The 13,508-nt window shown below is 44.5% G+C and overlaps 1 protein-coding gene across 2 annotated transcripts in view; it reads right to left on the minus strand.

Moving 5' to 3' along the window:
- Positions 1–347: 347 nt before the first annotated feature.
- Positions 348–13,508, minus strand: part of LOC138965867 (uncharacterized) — a 19,851-nt gene continuing 6,690 nt past the window's right edge. Inside the window, exons 1-5 of one of the 2 annotated variants that reach the window (XM_070337963.1) lie at positions 12,195–12,330; positions 6,513–6,677; positions 4,760–4,879; positions 2,642–2,704; positions 348–2,150 (exon numbers count right to left, since the gene is read on the minus strand). In XM_070337963.1, the coding sequence (XP_070194064.1) occupies positions 949–2,150; positions 2,642–2,704; positions 4,760–4,879; positions 6,513–6,564 (1,437 nt within the window). In that variant the 5' untranslated portion in view covers positions 6,565–6,677; positions 12,195–12,330 and the 3' untranslated portion in view covers positions 348–948. Of the gene's footprint in view, positions 2,151–2,641; positions 2,705–4,759; positions 4,880–6,512; positions 6,678–12,194; positions 12,331–13,508 lie in introns of those variants that run through there. The other variant, XM_070337962.1, reaches the window with a different exon arrangement.

Genomic DNA, 13,508 nt, shown 5'->3' on the forward strand with positions numbered 1-13,508 from the left:
ACACACACACACACACACACACACACACACACACACACACACAGTATTCCTTCATCTACAGTTGTTTTAACACAAGCATCAGTAATATAAAACCCTGAAAAACTCATTTATCTGGCTTTCCGTATAACTTGCTTACTCAGATGTGTTGGAGAACATACCACAACTGACGGATGATTCTAGAACAAATATGAAAAGGGGGAGATGGGGATAAATGAGGTTTGTCATAATTTTCACAAACTTTCAGTCCTAACAAGCTGGATGACAAACAAACTTTTAGTAAGTGACCAATAAACAGTTCCCATGGGTGCGTGATAAAGGTTACGAATGGATTATAATCAGACGACAAAATGGTCGGTCTGTCAACAACCCACCAGACAATTTAATAGCTTCAATAGATTACAACAAAAATTGTTTTCCTGTTTTAATACAGAGAAAGAAGGAAGAAAACCGATGTCAATCAATGTAATCTATAAATAAATATATGAACTGCCTTCAAATGCATCTCAACAAAACACAAATAATATAACATAGAAGATAAGAAACATGGCAGGCTGTATATGTTGCTCCGACATAAAACAAACAGTAGTGAACTGCAACATTGCCCTAAAGATACATCACTTACCACAAATAGTTTCAAGTCACACTTGCGGTCAGGCTTTTCGTCGAGAAAATTGATGCAACCGTTATCATGACACATGCACGGCCAGTGCCGCCATATTTCATCCGTGAGATTACCATTTCTGTAAAGTGCATGTTGCCAGCCTTTGATGAGCACTAGAAATTATGCCTTTAATGATGGTTGAAGTACCAACTCATAAACTGCACTTGAGGCGTGCATAGAGTCAAATATCGTTGTCTTTTCTGAGTAAGGATCCATCATGACTTTGTAATCTCACTGATCCCGGTTGCGGACCAAATATACTACCTGAAGCCTCACATGCTCGAGAATCAGAACTGTGAAGAGTTCATGAATTGACTGGTGGAATCCCTGTAGATGGTGAGAACATTGGCATTATTGACGACGATGTTAACCCCATGCTCATTATGGTGACCTCCTGCTTCACCACCTTCTTCTCCTACTCCCTCAGTCTTGATGTTGACACCAGCTTTTTCAACCACCACATTGACGACATCCAGATCCTCAAGAACATCAGAAGAGCTCAGAGAATCCACCTCCATCTGCTGCTGTAGGCTGGAGGCTGCCTCCATGGTGGGATGCAAGGTAGTGGAATTGTGAGTGTTAGCTGGGGGGTCCGGGAAAGGTGTAGGCACTCCGCCGCAAGCTGTTGTATGGAAGAAGTTCGGCATGGGAGGGGGGATGTAAGGGAGAGGGGGCAGAGGGCGAGGTGCCCAGCCGGGGGGGATGGTCAACATCGAGGGAGGGGGGAGGGTGAAGGGCAATGTTATTCTGGAGGTCACAGGGGGAGGGGGAAGCTCAGGCCAAGGGGTGGTGGTGGTGGTGGTGGAAGAGAGTGCCGCAGAACTGTACACCTGATCCACGTTCTGCAGGGGTGTCTTGGACGTCAAGTTCATGTAGGACAGACCGGCGTTGCCGTGGTTACCGAGCTGCTCAAGGTCAGACACATCGACATCAGAGATGCTCCACAAAGGACACTGCTGCTGGACTGCTGAGCTGACCTCCACCTGTGACACGGCAGACTGATGAACCACCTTGCCCACTACCGTAAAATCATCTTCCCCTTCGACGGACTTCTCACCAGCACCCAGCCTGAGCATAGACGCAACTGCATCAGGGTTCACCGCAGGTGGGCAGCTGGCAGAGTACGACTCAAAAGTGAAGAGACCCACTTTGTTCTGTGGCCTTGGGACAGACAAAGCCTTGAAGAGGTTGCTGGACTGTGTAGAGATGGATGTCGGGGGGCTGTACTGAGCTGGAATACCCTGAGACCAGCAATAAGGGAAGAGACAGCGAGAAGGAGCCTTAAGATCATTTTGTTCTTTTTGATGCTGTTCTTGAGGTGGTTGTGGTTGTGGTTGTGGAGGTGGTGGAGGTGGTTTGCCCTGGATTTGCTGGTTGTTGTTGGAGGGGGTAGTTTGTTGTTGCTGTGGTTGTGGTGGTGTGGAGTCACTGCTGATGCTGGCTGGAAGATTCTCTGGGGTCCATTGAGTGGCTTTGTTGATTTTGATCACTGTAAGTGAAAAACAAGCTAACCAATGAAAAACCCGTCACTTTCATTTCATTAACAGAGTGGAATATCTCCATCCTGCTTCCTCCATCATTCCCCCCCGCGCCTCCATACCCCGAAAGCACACCAGTTCCTACAGACTCGCACTTTTTTTCATTCAAAGATTAGAATATCTCTATTATTCTTGCTAAGTCCTCCACTCTCTTTCCTACCTACCCCCACCTGCCACCAAACTAGCCCCACTCTTCCTGGGCCTCCCACCCCACCCCCCGCCCCCTCCCCTCCACACAAGAATCTCATCCGTTCCAGCCTCTGTTCCTCAACATGCGAAGACCTGTCAGCAGTAATAATAATAATAATAATAAATGAGCATTTATATAGCGCAACATCATAACTTTACAATCATGTTATGCTCTTTGCGCTGCCTCCATGGTGGGATGCAAGGTAGTGGAATTGTGAGTGTTAGCTGGGGGGTGTAATGAAGTAAGACTTGCCTTGCGGTACATTGTTTGTCAGCAGGTTGTTTGGGGAACCACCGGCGCCGCTGAAGTTGTCTTCTGGAAAGACAAACATAATGTCATGGACTTAAATTAAGCTACATGCCTTTCCGTGTAAACTATCATATGCACCATCACAGATCTGTCCAGGATTTTTTTTAAATTTTATTTTGTATGGGATAAGAGCATCTTTTCACGAAGACACATACCAAAATTCAACAGCCTTCTGTTCGGAATGGAACATAGTGTGGTATCATTTGTAACTGCTACCCGTGTCATTTGGAAATTCATTCGTCAAACACTCTGTGCAGGAAGCAGCAAGGCTTTTTATTTTTGTTATAAAATTATGCCCAAGTTGAAGGGTACGTGCTCTTACCCCGTGTAAAACAAAAAGCCCGAACAGTGTACACGATCGTTTATACCAGAAGGACGATATCTCAAAATACGATTTAGATGTTTGGACAGTGGAACCCTCCTTTTAGGACATCCAAAAATCTGAGAAAATCAGGTCTTAACAAGGAAGCAGTCTTAAAAGGGGGGTAAATTTACAAAGGCTATGAACAGAAAATCAGGTCTTAACAAGGAAGCAGTCTTAAAAGGGGGGTAAATTTACAAAGGCTATGAACAGAAAATCAGGTCTTAACAAGGAAGCAGTCTTAAAAGGGGGGTAAATTTACAAAGGCTATGAACTGAAAATCAGGTCTTAACAAGGAAGCCGAGTCTTAAAAGGGGGGTAAATTTACAAAGGCTATGAACAGAAAATCAGGTCTTAACAAGGAAGCAGTCTTAAAAGGGGGGTAAATTTACAAAGGCTATGAACAGAAAATCAGGTCTTAACAAGGAAGCAGTCTTAAAAGGGGGGTAAATTTACAAAGGCTATGAACAGAAAATCTTAAAAGGTTTTTCTTAAAAGGGAGGGAGCCTTAAATTGGGAGGTCTTAAAAGGGGGGTTCCACTGTATACCACGGGATCACATAATTTTTAAGAGGGGGGGGGGGGGGGGGGTGTTCCAAATTTCTTTTGGCGACAATTCGACGACGCGTGAAGCGTTCGAACCTCCCAGGCCGGGGGGTTAAGGGGGCATGCAGGTTTTGACCAAATGTTTTAACATGGACGGGAAATCGAGACGAGGGTGTGGTGTATGTATGTGTGTGTGTGTGTGTGTGTGTGTAACGCGATTCTGAGAATCTACTGGACCGATCTTCATGAAACTTAACATGAGAGTTCCTGAGTAAGATATCTCTTTTCATTTTTTTGATAAATATCTTTGATGACGTCATATCCGGCTTTTTGTGAAAGTTGAGGCGGCACTGTCACGCTCTCATTTTTTCAACCAAATTTCGGTCAAGTAATTTTTTTTTTATTTGGGGGGGGGGGGGGGGGTCCCCGGAAACTCCGGTAAACTCCCCCTGGGTCCGCCCCTGCACACCATACCGCCCAAACCCCGTCGGAGTGTAGTGCTGATACTGAAATCGTTCCCAATAAAAGTTGCATTGTAGCATGATCAAGTCAAATTCAATAGCATAATTTAGAAAACCTTTATGTCTCAAACATGACTGTTCAGTCTATCCCGCTTTAAACCCGATCAATGCTGATTGTAAATCAAACATTTAAAACAGATCTCGACCTCTCGTGTAAGCGATCATCTTCACCACCACAAACCTTTCCAGGCTTCTACATGGGATAAGAGCACCCTTCAACTTGGACGCATTCCACAAAACGCAGACTAGTGGCTTTTCCTGGCCAGGATGGGTATGTTAATTTGTTGAATTAATTTCGTAACTATAAATGACACATGTCAATCCGCTAAATCGATTCAGCAAATTTAAACATACTCTGCACAGAAATTATTCAGCCACGCTATTACTCAAGTTTATGTTATGGTGGGGGTATGTGGATGTGTGTGTGTTTGTGTATGTGTGAGAGTTGCGGTCGGGGGTGGGGGGGGGGGTGGGGGGTATGTGGATGTGTGTGTGTGGGGGGGGGGGGGGGTGGGGGTGGGGAGGGGGGTATACATGTCATTGTGAAAGGATGCTCTTATTCCACGAGAAAGCCTGGACAGATATGTGGTGGTGAACATGACGGACTTACTACCTTGAAAGTTGTTGCAGTTACCTTCGTGGAGCTTGGCTGACGCAGCGTTGACGTCGTTGTTGCACTCCAGCAGAACGGCGTACAGACGATCCACCCGTTTCCTGGGGAACACCACGCGGAGGTAGTCCAGGTTGATACCACCTTGGACAGAAACACGGGTGTACAATGAAACTTACGAGAACAAACAGAAAAATCTACACCCATCGCGACGTATTGTAGCCGACAAGTCAAGTCTTTATAAAGCACAAATCTCGTGGACTTTGAATTGAAATCTTGTTGAAAATACTAATAAAGGAACAAGAAACCCAAATGCTTATACGACACCCCTTCGTCGTGTCCCATTACAGCGGACTCTCACTAATAATCATACTCAACACCCTCCAATATAAGAAAATAACAACACAAAATAAACAACAAAAAATTGTTTTGACCCAGTTGCATCCACATTGACAGTGTTGATATTTGGCTGACCAAGACAACAAAAGTGTGTCCTCAGACACTTGAGTGACCTCTTTTCTGACACAATGTCGTCATAGCATGATGTCATCACCAATTGCAATAGTCTAGACTAAATCACCCGGGACACTAAGCTGTGAGCTCAAATCAAACAATGACATCATATTTTGATGAGGTGGAGACTTATTTCCTTGTTAGCTCAGTGGATATATTTTTTCGTAGCACTTGATTGATCTTTTCCAGCAAATTTTGTATGTGGTGACCTTTAAATGTGACCAAACCAAGCCAAATTTGTGTCATGTCTGAAGATCATCAATACCTACAAGTGTGTGAAATTTGGAGGCTCTAGCTTCAAAAACATCCTCAATGTTTAGTTTCTAGGAACCGAACATGACCCCGCTGTGACCCCAAAGTTTGACGAGGGTCAATTAAACTGGGGTCATGTCGGGAGATCATCAAACACTAGAAGTGTGCAAAGTGTTAAAGCTCTAGCTTCAAAAACAATTCGAGATTACCTCAACGGTAAGTTTTTTGTCTGCGGACGGCCGGTGTAACACGAAAAATACTCCCACGAGATTTTTACTCCAGAGTAAAAATTTCTTACAAAAACGTTACTCCCTTTACGAAAAAAGCACTCCCCCATTACACGAGAAAATTACTCCCCACGACAGGTGAGTTCCGAGTAAACATTTCGTACACAAATGTTACTCCCCTGACAAATAAAAAACGAATAAATTACTTTACCCTAACATATGACGAGCAATTTAACTTCCCATGCCAGGTGTACGAAATGTATACTCCCTTGTCCTCTGTTAGTCTTGGTGGTGGAAGGGGTGGAGGGAGGGTAGTGCGACATTCGTTTGCGCGAGATCACATATTGGCATTATCCCTTCGTTACGCATCCCATTTTCGCGTACGAGATTTTTACTGGAAGTAAAAAAAATGGGGAGTAAAAATTTCGTGGAGGGAGTAATTTTTGTGTGCCTTGGGGAGTTCTTATCTCGTACAAAAAATTTACTCGGAGTAAGAATTTCGTACGAAATTTTTACTCCGGAATAAATTTTTCGTGGAGTAAAAATTTCGTGTTACACCGGCCTAACACTGCTCATACCAAAGACTCCTGATTACTCAGGGGAGTCAAAACAACAACAACAACAACATTAATATCAACAACAACCAATATATCAAGGCACCACGAACTCCTTCAACTACAGTACTGGAACCCCCTTTTTGAAGCCTCCACAATCTGAGAAAATCAGTTCTTACAGTCTTCAATTGGGGGGTGGGGGTCTTACGAGGGAGGTGCCACTGTACTTACAAATGGATCCATGTGAGAAGATGCTGGGAGGAACAGGCACATGGACCCCCATGAGCTCCTCTTGCTGCTGCTGCCTCCTTAGCTTGATCTGACGCTTGGAGACCTCTTGTCTTTCCTTCACCAGCCCGCACAGGTCGCACGTGCATGTCTTGTGCGGACAGAACCCTGTGTGTGTCACATACAATACAACTACTGAATACAATGCAATGCAATATAATGAAGTACAATACAATGCAGCGCAGCGCAGTTCGAAGGGAACAATTTAATGCAATAGGAAACAATACAATACAATACAAAATACGAAACAATACAATACAATGAAATGCAATTTACAATACAATACAATACAATAACAATACAAACATATCGCTCTTTTTATCCGAAAGTAAAAGTAACCGAGAGAGGAGATATGTACGGCACCACTATGTAGTCTGTAGGGGAAGGGCTCCTAATATGGACCACCTTTTTATTATAGCTAATAACTAGCTTGTTTTAACACCAACAAGTATAATATTTTGCATGGTGGTTGTTCTTTGTCTAGGGTACCCTCAAGTTGAATTGCAGCTAGCAAGCTGTGCTAGAAACTCAGCAAAAATTAAATAAAGAAAAAGTTGCTAGTGGTCCATATTAGGAGCCCATGCTTCTAATATGGACCTGTAAGGCTCCTAATATGGACCACTTTCAAATACTCCACAAACATTCAAAATAACACGCTACAACCAAGTATGTCACTTTAAAGTTTATTCAAACGTAAACCTGAAAAATTTCATTCAGTTCAACAAGGAGAAGAATCAAAATACAAGATAACAGTAACGAAGAACAGAAACGAAGCGGACTCATCAAAATTGACAGGGAGAGATCGCCTCATAGTGCAGTAAAATTCAACTTTATTTTACGACAAAAGAATCAATAGTTCGTATGTGTGAAGTAAAATCAACAACAACTTTAAACCTCATCTCTAATGTCGAAATTGTGTAAATGAGCAAATGCCCTTGCGAAAAAATCCTCAAACTGTAAAACTATTTTATCGACACATAAATACATCGTCAACAGGAACAAAACAGATACATATCGTGAAATAAATTGAAAAAATCAACATGGACAATTTATGTTAATTACTTTCGGCAAAAAGTGTTACAGAAACGACGACGGGGGGGGGGGGGGGGGTGGGTGGGGGGTGGGGGGGTGGTGGTGGTGTATAGGGGGGGGGTGTATAAGCGGGGGGGGGGGGGGGGGTAACGGGGGGCCAGGAGGAAGATAAAAATGGTACCGTGCCTTGATGATTTAATGTGAATCAAATAAGTGTCAGAAGGTCATTGCTAATTATTAAAGAAAAAATAATATGGGGGGTGGGAGGTGGTGAGGTTAACACAACCTGGGAATCGTCTGTCGAGTTTGCACGATGAGTTGCGTTGTAATCCCGAACGCATAATGCAAAGCTGCTCTTATTGATAATCACTTTGGTAAACAGTGGCCATCCGATAAGCCCTATCTGCATAGGAAAGGCTCTAAGGTAAACCTATCCCATGTATCCTAAAAACCAAACAAAACATGTCACTGTGGAGGTTAAGAAACCAGGCACATCCTGCACTGAGCAGCGCCGAGAGATTGATGCGAGATAAAGTTTATATTGACTGCCGTGGACTGGTCGGGGGGGGGGGGGGGGGGTAAAAAGGAAGTGGATTCAGCATTGTTAACATCATTCTGTTGTCATTCCTGGACGACTCCATGGCAGACAAGCAGAAATAAACAAAATCGTTAAGTCCTTCGCGAGACATGGCAAGCCAGCGTAGGTCAGCTGACAACGCACACGAACTCAGAATCTCTCTCTCTCTCTCTCTCTCTCTCTCTCTCTCTCTCTGTTAAACATTCTTTCTTTCTTTCTTTCTTTATTTGGTGTTTAACGTCGTTTTCAACCGTTCAAGGTTATATCGCGACGGGTGTGTTAAACATACCAGGATGTGAAGTGGGATAAGTGGTGACACACTTCACGAATCAAGAGTGGAGTTTTGTTATCAAGTCTAACATAAGAGTCAAGACGACCCCCCCCACACACACACACAAAGGCTCACACGGACACACACACACACAGTATCATGATACCATCACTAGTGCACATGCCATGACAAATCATGTGAAAAACAAGAAGAATGGTCAACAAAAGCATCTCTCACATAAGGTCGTTGTGTATTGATAAAAGTTAAAGTGCCAACAGCAATCAGTGAAGACCCCCGCCTGTAAATTAAAAAAAAATGTAAACGAACAGAAAATGAGAGAGAGAAAAGGAAAGAAAAATAAGGGTAGAAGCAACCGGCATGCAACAGAAGTAAAAAAAAAATGCTAACAACAAAAGTCACAAACATATTATGATCGGGTTGTCCCTGCACAAGCAGTGTGTGCCCATCTTTTGCAGCTCCTGCAGCAGATCATGTCCTCCAGGCTCCACTCGCCACACAGGTTGCAGTGCCAATTCCCCTCAGTTTCAGTTTCTGCTTGCTTCGTGTTCTGTGCGGTTTTCTTTGTTGTTCTCTTCCTGCTGTTCTTCGGAATGGTCATCCTGGTGGCATTCTTTTTTCTCTGGTACGCTTTTTCTTCCAGCTTACGTTTGTAGGGGCTCGCGGTGAGCTCTTCTGCGGATGTTCTACGGTCTTTCTGACGGGTTTTTTGGACGATGGATTGGAAAGCTCAACGGTAGAACCTTGAGGTGGAAGGACACAACCATAATGTCCAGCGTTGTCACCGAACGCGGTGTAGATCGAATACACCGGAGAGGCATGTGCAAATCCACTCCCACACTTCAGTGTGCTCCTTCTCCTATCAAGGATGATGATCGGCCTTTCCAGCATTTTTGATGTTTGGGATATTTCAAACTCCCCAACCATTGCTGTTGGAGCTGCCATTGCGAATACTCTATCATGCAGTGTTTGGAAACGAATATGACGAGGCATGTCTGCGTTCAAAGCATCCTCCACCATATACTCAGCGTATTCATCAATCTGGTCCCAAATGTGAAGCATCAGCTGACTTGGCAAGCTCTCACATGAACCGAAAGTTCAAGCTGGCGCCATCACCAACCTGTGCCTGCGGTCAAGAGGACCAAACAGCGGAACACATCTTACAGCGATGTCCCTTACTAGATGAGGAACGAAAAGAAGTGTGGCCGTCACCAACTCCCTTGCAGACCAAACTATACGGCAGTCGACAGGAGTTGGAGAAAACGACAACATTTATCACCAGTGCTGGACTGATTGTGTAACCTCTGCGAACGCCAAGAAGAAGAAGAAGAAGACTTGGCAAGCTATCAGCTGCCGCTTGTTTTTTCAGTCTAAGTACTGGATCAACAGGCTGGCCGTTCAACCGCTGGCAAGTTTGCAGGACTGGATCAGTGGCGACAACAATGCTTCTGAATAAGCAACGCCCATCTTTCGCGATGTTTATTTCAGATGTTGAAGGAAAGGGTACACCTGATGAAGCATCCGTCCCTGATGGTCGTGATGGTCCGTCAGTAGTTGCCCGAGGTGACCATATGGTTGTTGTTTTGAAGCCGATGGTGATGAGGTTGCAAAATCTGGTCGTGGTAATACCAAGGGCTGCGTTGATTCTGAAAACCTGCATTCAGAAACAGGTGATCTGGATGGTTTGCGATTGTGATTGCTCCGCATCCGCTGCTGATGGTTGCAATAATGTGGTTCTTGCAACCGGTGGTCGTGCTGGCAGTGGCGACGGCAGTGATGTTGAGTATTCAGAAACTGATTGTGGTGGAGACACCTCTGATTCTGTAGCCAGTGATTGAAGTGGCGGCGATCTAGCAGCCTGTACTTGGAGGCGGTGGTGGGTGAGACGGTGAAAGACCTTGTGAACTTGGAATTGCAAATACCCTGGGCGACCCATCGGCTGACGCATGAAACTCGCTGCTCTCAAACACCTCTCTGGAACATGGCCATATGCCGCAGGATCTGAACCCATTGATGGCTGTGCTCATCTTGGCAGCTTTCAGGTATGCCCCATTGAACAACGTGCACACCTGAAATGGGGTGACACGTCGTCCTGGGTGGCCCACGGTTACGCAGCCAACTCTCAATGGCCTGGTCGTAGTAGGTTTGCAGGGGTTTGAAGAGTGAGCGGTCCATGGGCTGCATTTTGTGTGTCAACAGGATCACGCCGTTTTCCCTGGCTTGATTGATTGCTCTGATGTTACAGGTGTGGCCATCAAGAATGAGTAGAACTTTCTCATCCACTGTCGGCTTTACATGTCGGATGAAATGTTCAAGCCAGTCGCAAAAGGTGTCAGTGTCCATCCACCCACTCTCATTGCTTGTGACAATGGAACCAAGTGGCGCTCCATTCGCTAGTTCTGGGGGCATACGCTTCCGTTTGAATATCACCATGGGTGGTACGTATAGTTGCCATTGGCCGACGCACAGCATACAACCGTTGTGTTTGTGCCACGTTCCCCGCTCGAAAGAGAGCCTATTTGATGTGTTCCCTTCTGGCCAATCACCTTCTGGACAGTGCTGACGCCAGTTTCATCCATATTGTAGATGTGTGAACCTACCAGTCCGTTTTCATCGATGATCTTCTCAAGCAGGTCAAAGTAGCGATAAACAGCTTCTTTGTTGAATGCTTGGGCTCGAGCCAATGACGTTGGCTCCGGCTGCCTCAAACTGATCTCAGGGTGCCTTCGCATGAACGTCTGATACCATTTCTTTCCAGTCATCTTTTTCTCTTTGTTAAACGTGTGCGACATCCCGTTCATATCCGCGATCTCAAACGCGAGAGCCATCAGTGCCCGCCTAGTAATCCCGAAAAAAGAATGACACAGAGAGAGAATGTGCTTCACCAGCTGAGCCTCAATTTCTTCAGGCTACAGCTGGTGTCTGCCAAGAAGTTTTGTCTTTCCATTTGCGTACTTGTTCTTGTTCGTTATATGACGCTTCAAGGTTGCTTTCGGAATGTTAAATTCCCTTGAACACACGTTCAACCCTATAGGCCATAGTAGTACTAGTAGGCGTCCAATGCCGTGCTTAGCTCTTCGTGAGTCCATTGGCCACTGAAAAAATAGAGACACGGGATAGGTATAGCACACACACACCCACACACACCCACACACACACACACACACAAACACAGACAAACACACACACACACACACACACACACACAAACACACACACGCACACGCACACACACACACACACAACCCATAAATAAAGATGTTGGTAAGTTTCTTCTGGGTAGGATTTTAAACTTCAATGTTCGCCATGACTAAAAAATAAAGTTTAGGTGTCCGAGACCTCCAAGCAGCATGACTTCATGTCGTCAGGAACCTAATGACGTCATGCCAAGCTGTTTGGAATTGTTCTATTCTTTTGTGATGTCTTGATTCATCTGCAATCACTTTGTAAAGTTTACGGCGCTTAATATGGACCTTTGGTCCCCTAATATGGACCGGTCCATATTACGCGCCCACAGGCGGTCCATATTAGGCGCCCATGCATCCTTCAGTATTTGGTTTTACTCTTCGTATTACAGAAAGCGAACATTCGCAACATACAATACAGACACCCTGAGGTGTCCGATAGAAGGTGTCGTTTATCTTGTAAGCTATTTATATGCAGAAACACTGATGAGTTTCGAGGGTCAGATTTAGAATGTAAGCTATCAAAAGGGAAAAGGACTCACCGTTTGGGCTTCCGTGCTTTCCCGGACATATTTAACCTCTGCAAGTCAGCAAGGGAGAGTAACTCTATCGCTTGCAATCATTTATGAGTGCTCTCGCCTTGTTATTTCCATGGAAAGGGGGTGGTCCATATTAGGAGCCGGTCCATATTAGGAGAGCTTCCCCTACATGCTGATCGACATATAATTACAATACAATACAATACAATACAATACAATACAGTATGCAATGCAATGCAATACAATACAATACAATACAATGATACAATACCATACAATACAATGCAATGCAATGCAATACAATACAATGCAATGCAATGCGATACAGTACAAGCAAACTTATACCCAAATATTATCTAAAAAGTAAATAACGCGCGAGAAATATTATGACGTCATTAATCATCATAACAATTCATTACACTGTATATCACGTGCCGTCATTCCAGTCTTCCCATACCATCCCGAAGAAGGCAGTTACTTGCCAAAATATTGATTTAAACGTACCTAACCTGGTTACTGGTGTGTTTTCTTTTTATCCGTAAAAGTAAGGAGACTTCTAATTTATGCTACTGCATGTGTAGTCTGCGCGTGCTCTTATAAGTAGGCCTACTCCTAGCTGTTGGGTTGTTTTTTAGCGTATCATCAACTCATGTCCCTAAAAGGAAAATTTCCTGTGAGGACGTTAAGGACCCCCTTTTATCGAGTGTTGGGTTGTGGCTCTCAAAATCTGTTCATCAGAATGAGTTCTCATGTAACTGAAACTATACTTAAAAGTTACTTGGTGATTTTAACAGCTTGATAACACAAGTCCGAAGATTTTAGACATGCTACAATGTCTTTAATCGAAGAAAGTTTGCATTCTTGGCTGAGTCAATGCAGCCCGCTCGAAAATTACTTCCCTTGGACGCGTGACGTCAGCCGAGGAATCGGCCGGGTTGAACGGCGCTCTCTTTATACCGTGTAGTGAGCACAATCGGGTTGTCTAGTCAAGCCCTAAAGCATACTTCACGGGTAGGTGAAGAGAAACTTAGGATGGGGTGTCTTCTCCCAGGCCAAAATTTCGCAGTAAAAAACGGAGTTTATAAAGTGTCTTCCGTCCCCCTCCTGCTTTTGTTCAGGTGTTCCCACTTGAACCCTGTTTTTGTTCAACTTATTGGCATATAATGTCACGCGTCGAGGGACACAAACACACACACACACAAACACACTCACACACAGACACACACATGCACCCACAAACACAAACACACACACACCCACACACACCACGCACACACACACGTGTAATCACACACATACACATACACAAACACACAC

This window comes from Littorina saxatilis, linkage group LG5 (assembly GCF_037325665.1).
Source record: "Littorina saxatilis isolate snail1 linkage group LG5, US_GU_Lsax_2.0, whole genome shotgun sequence".
NCBI classification, from domain to species: domain Eukaryota; kingdom Metazoa; phylum Mollusca; class Gastropoda; order Littorinimorpha; family Littorinidae; genus Littorina; species Littorina saxatilis.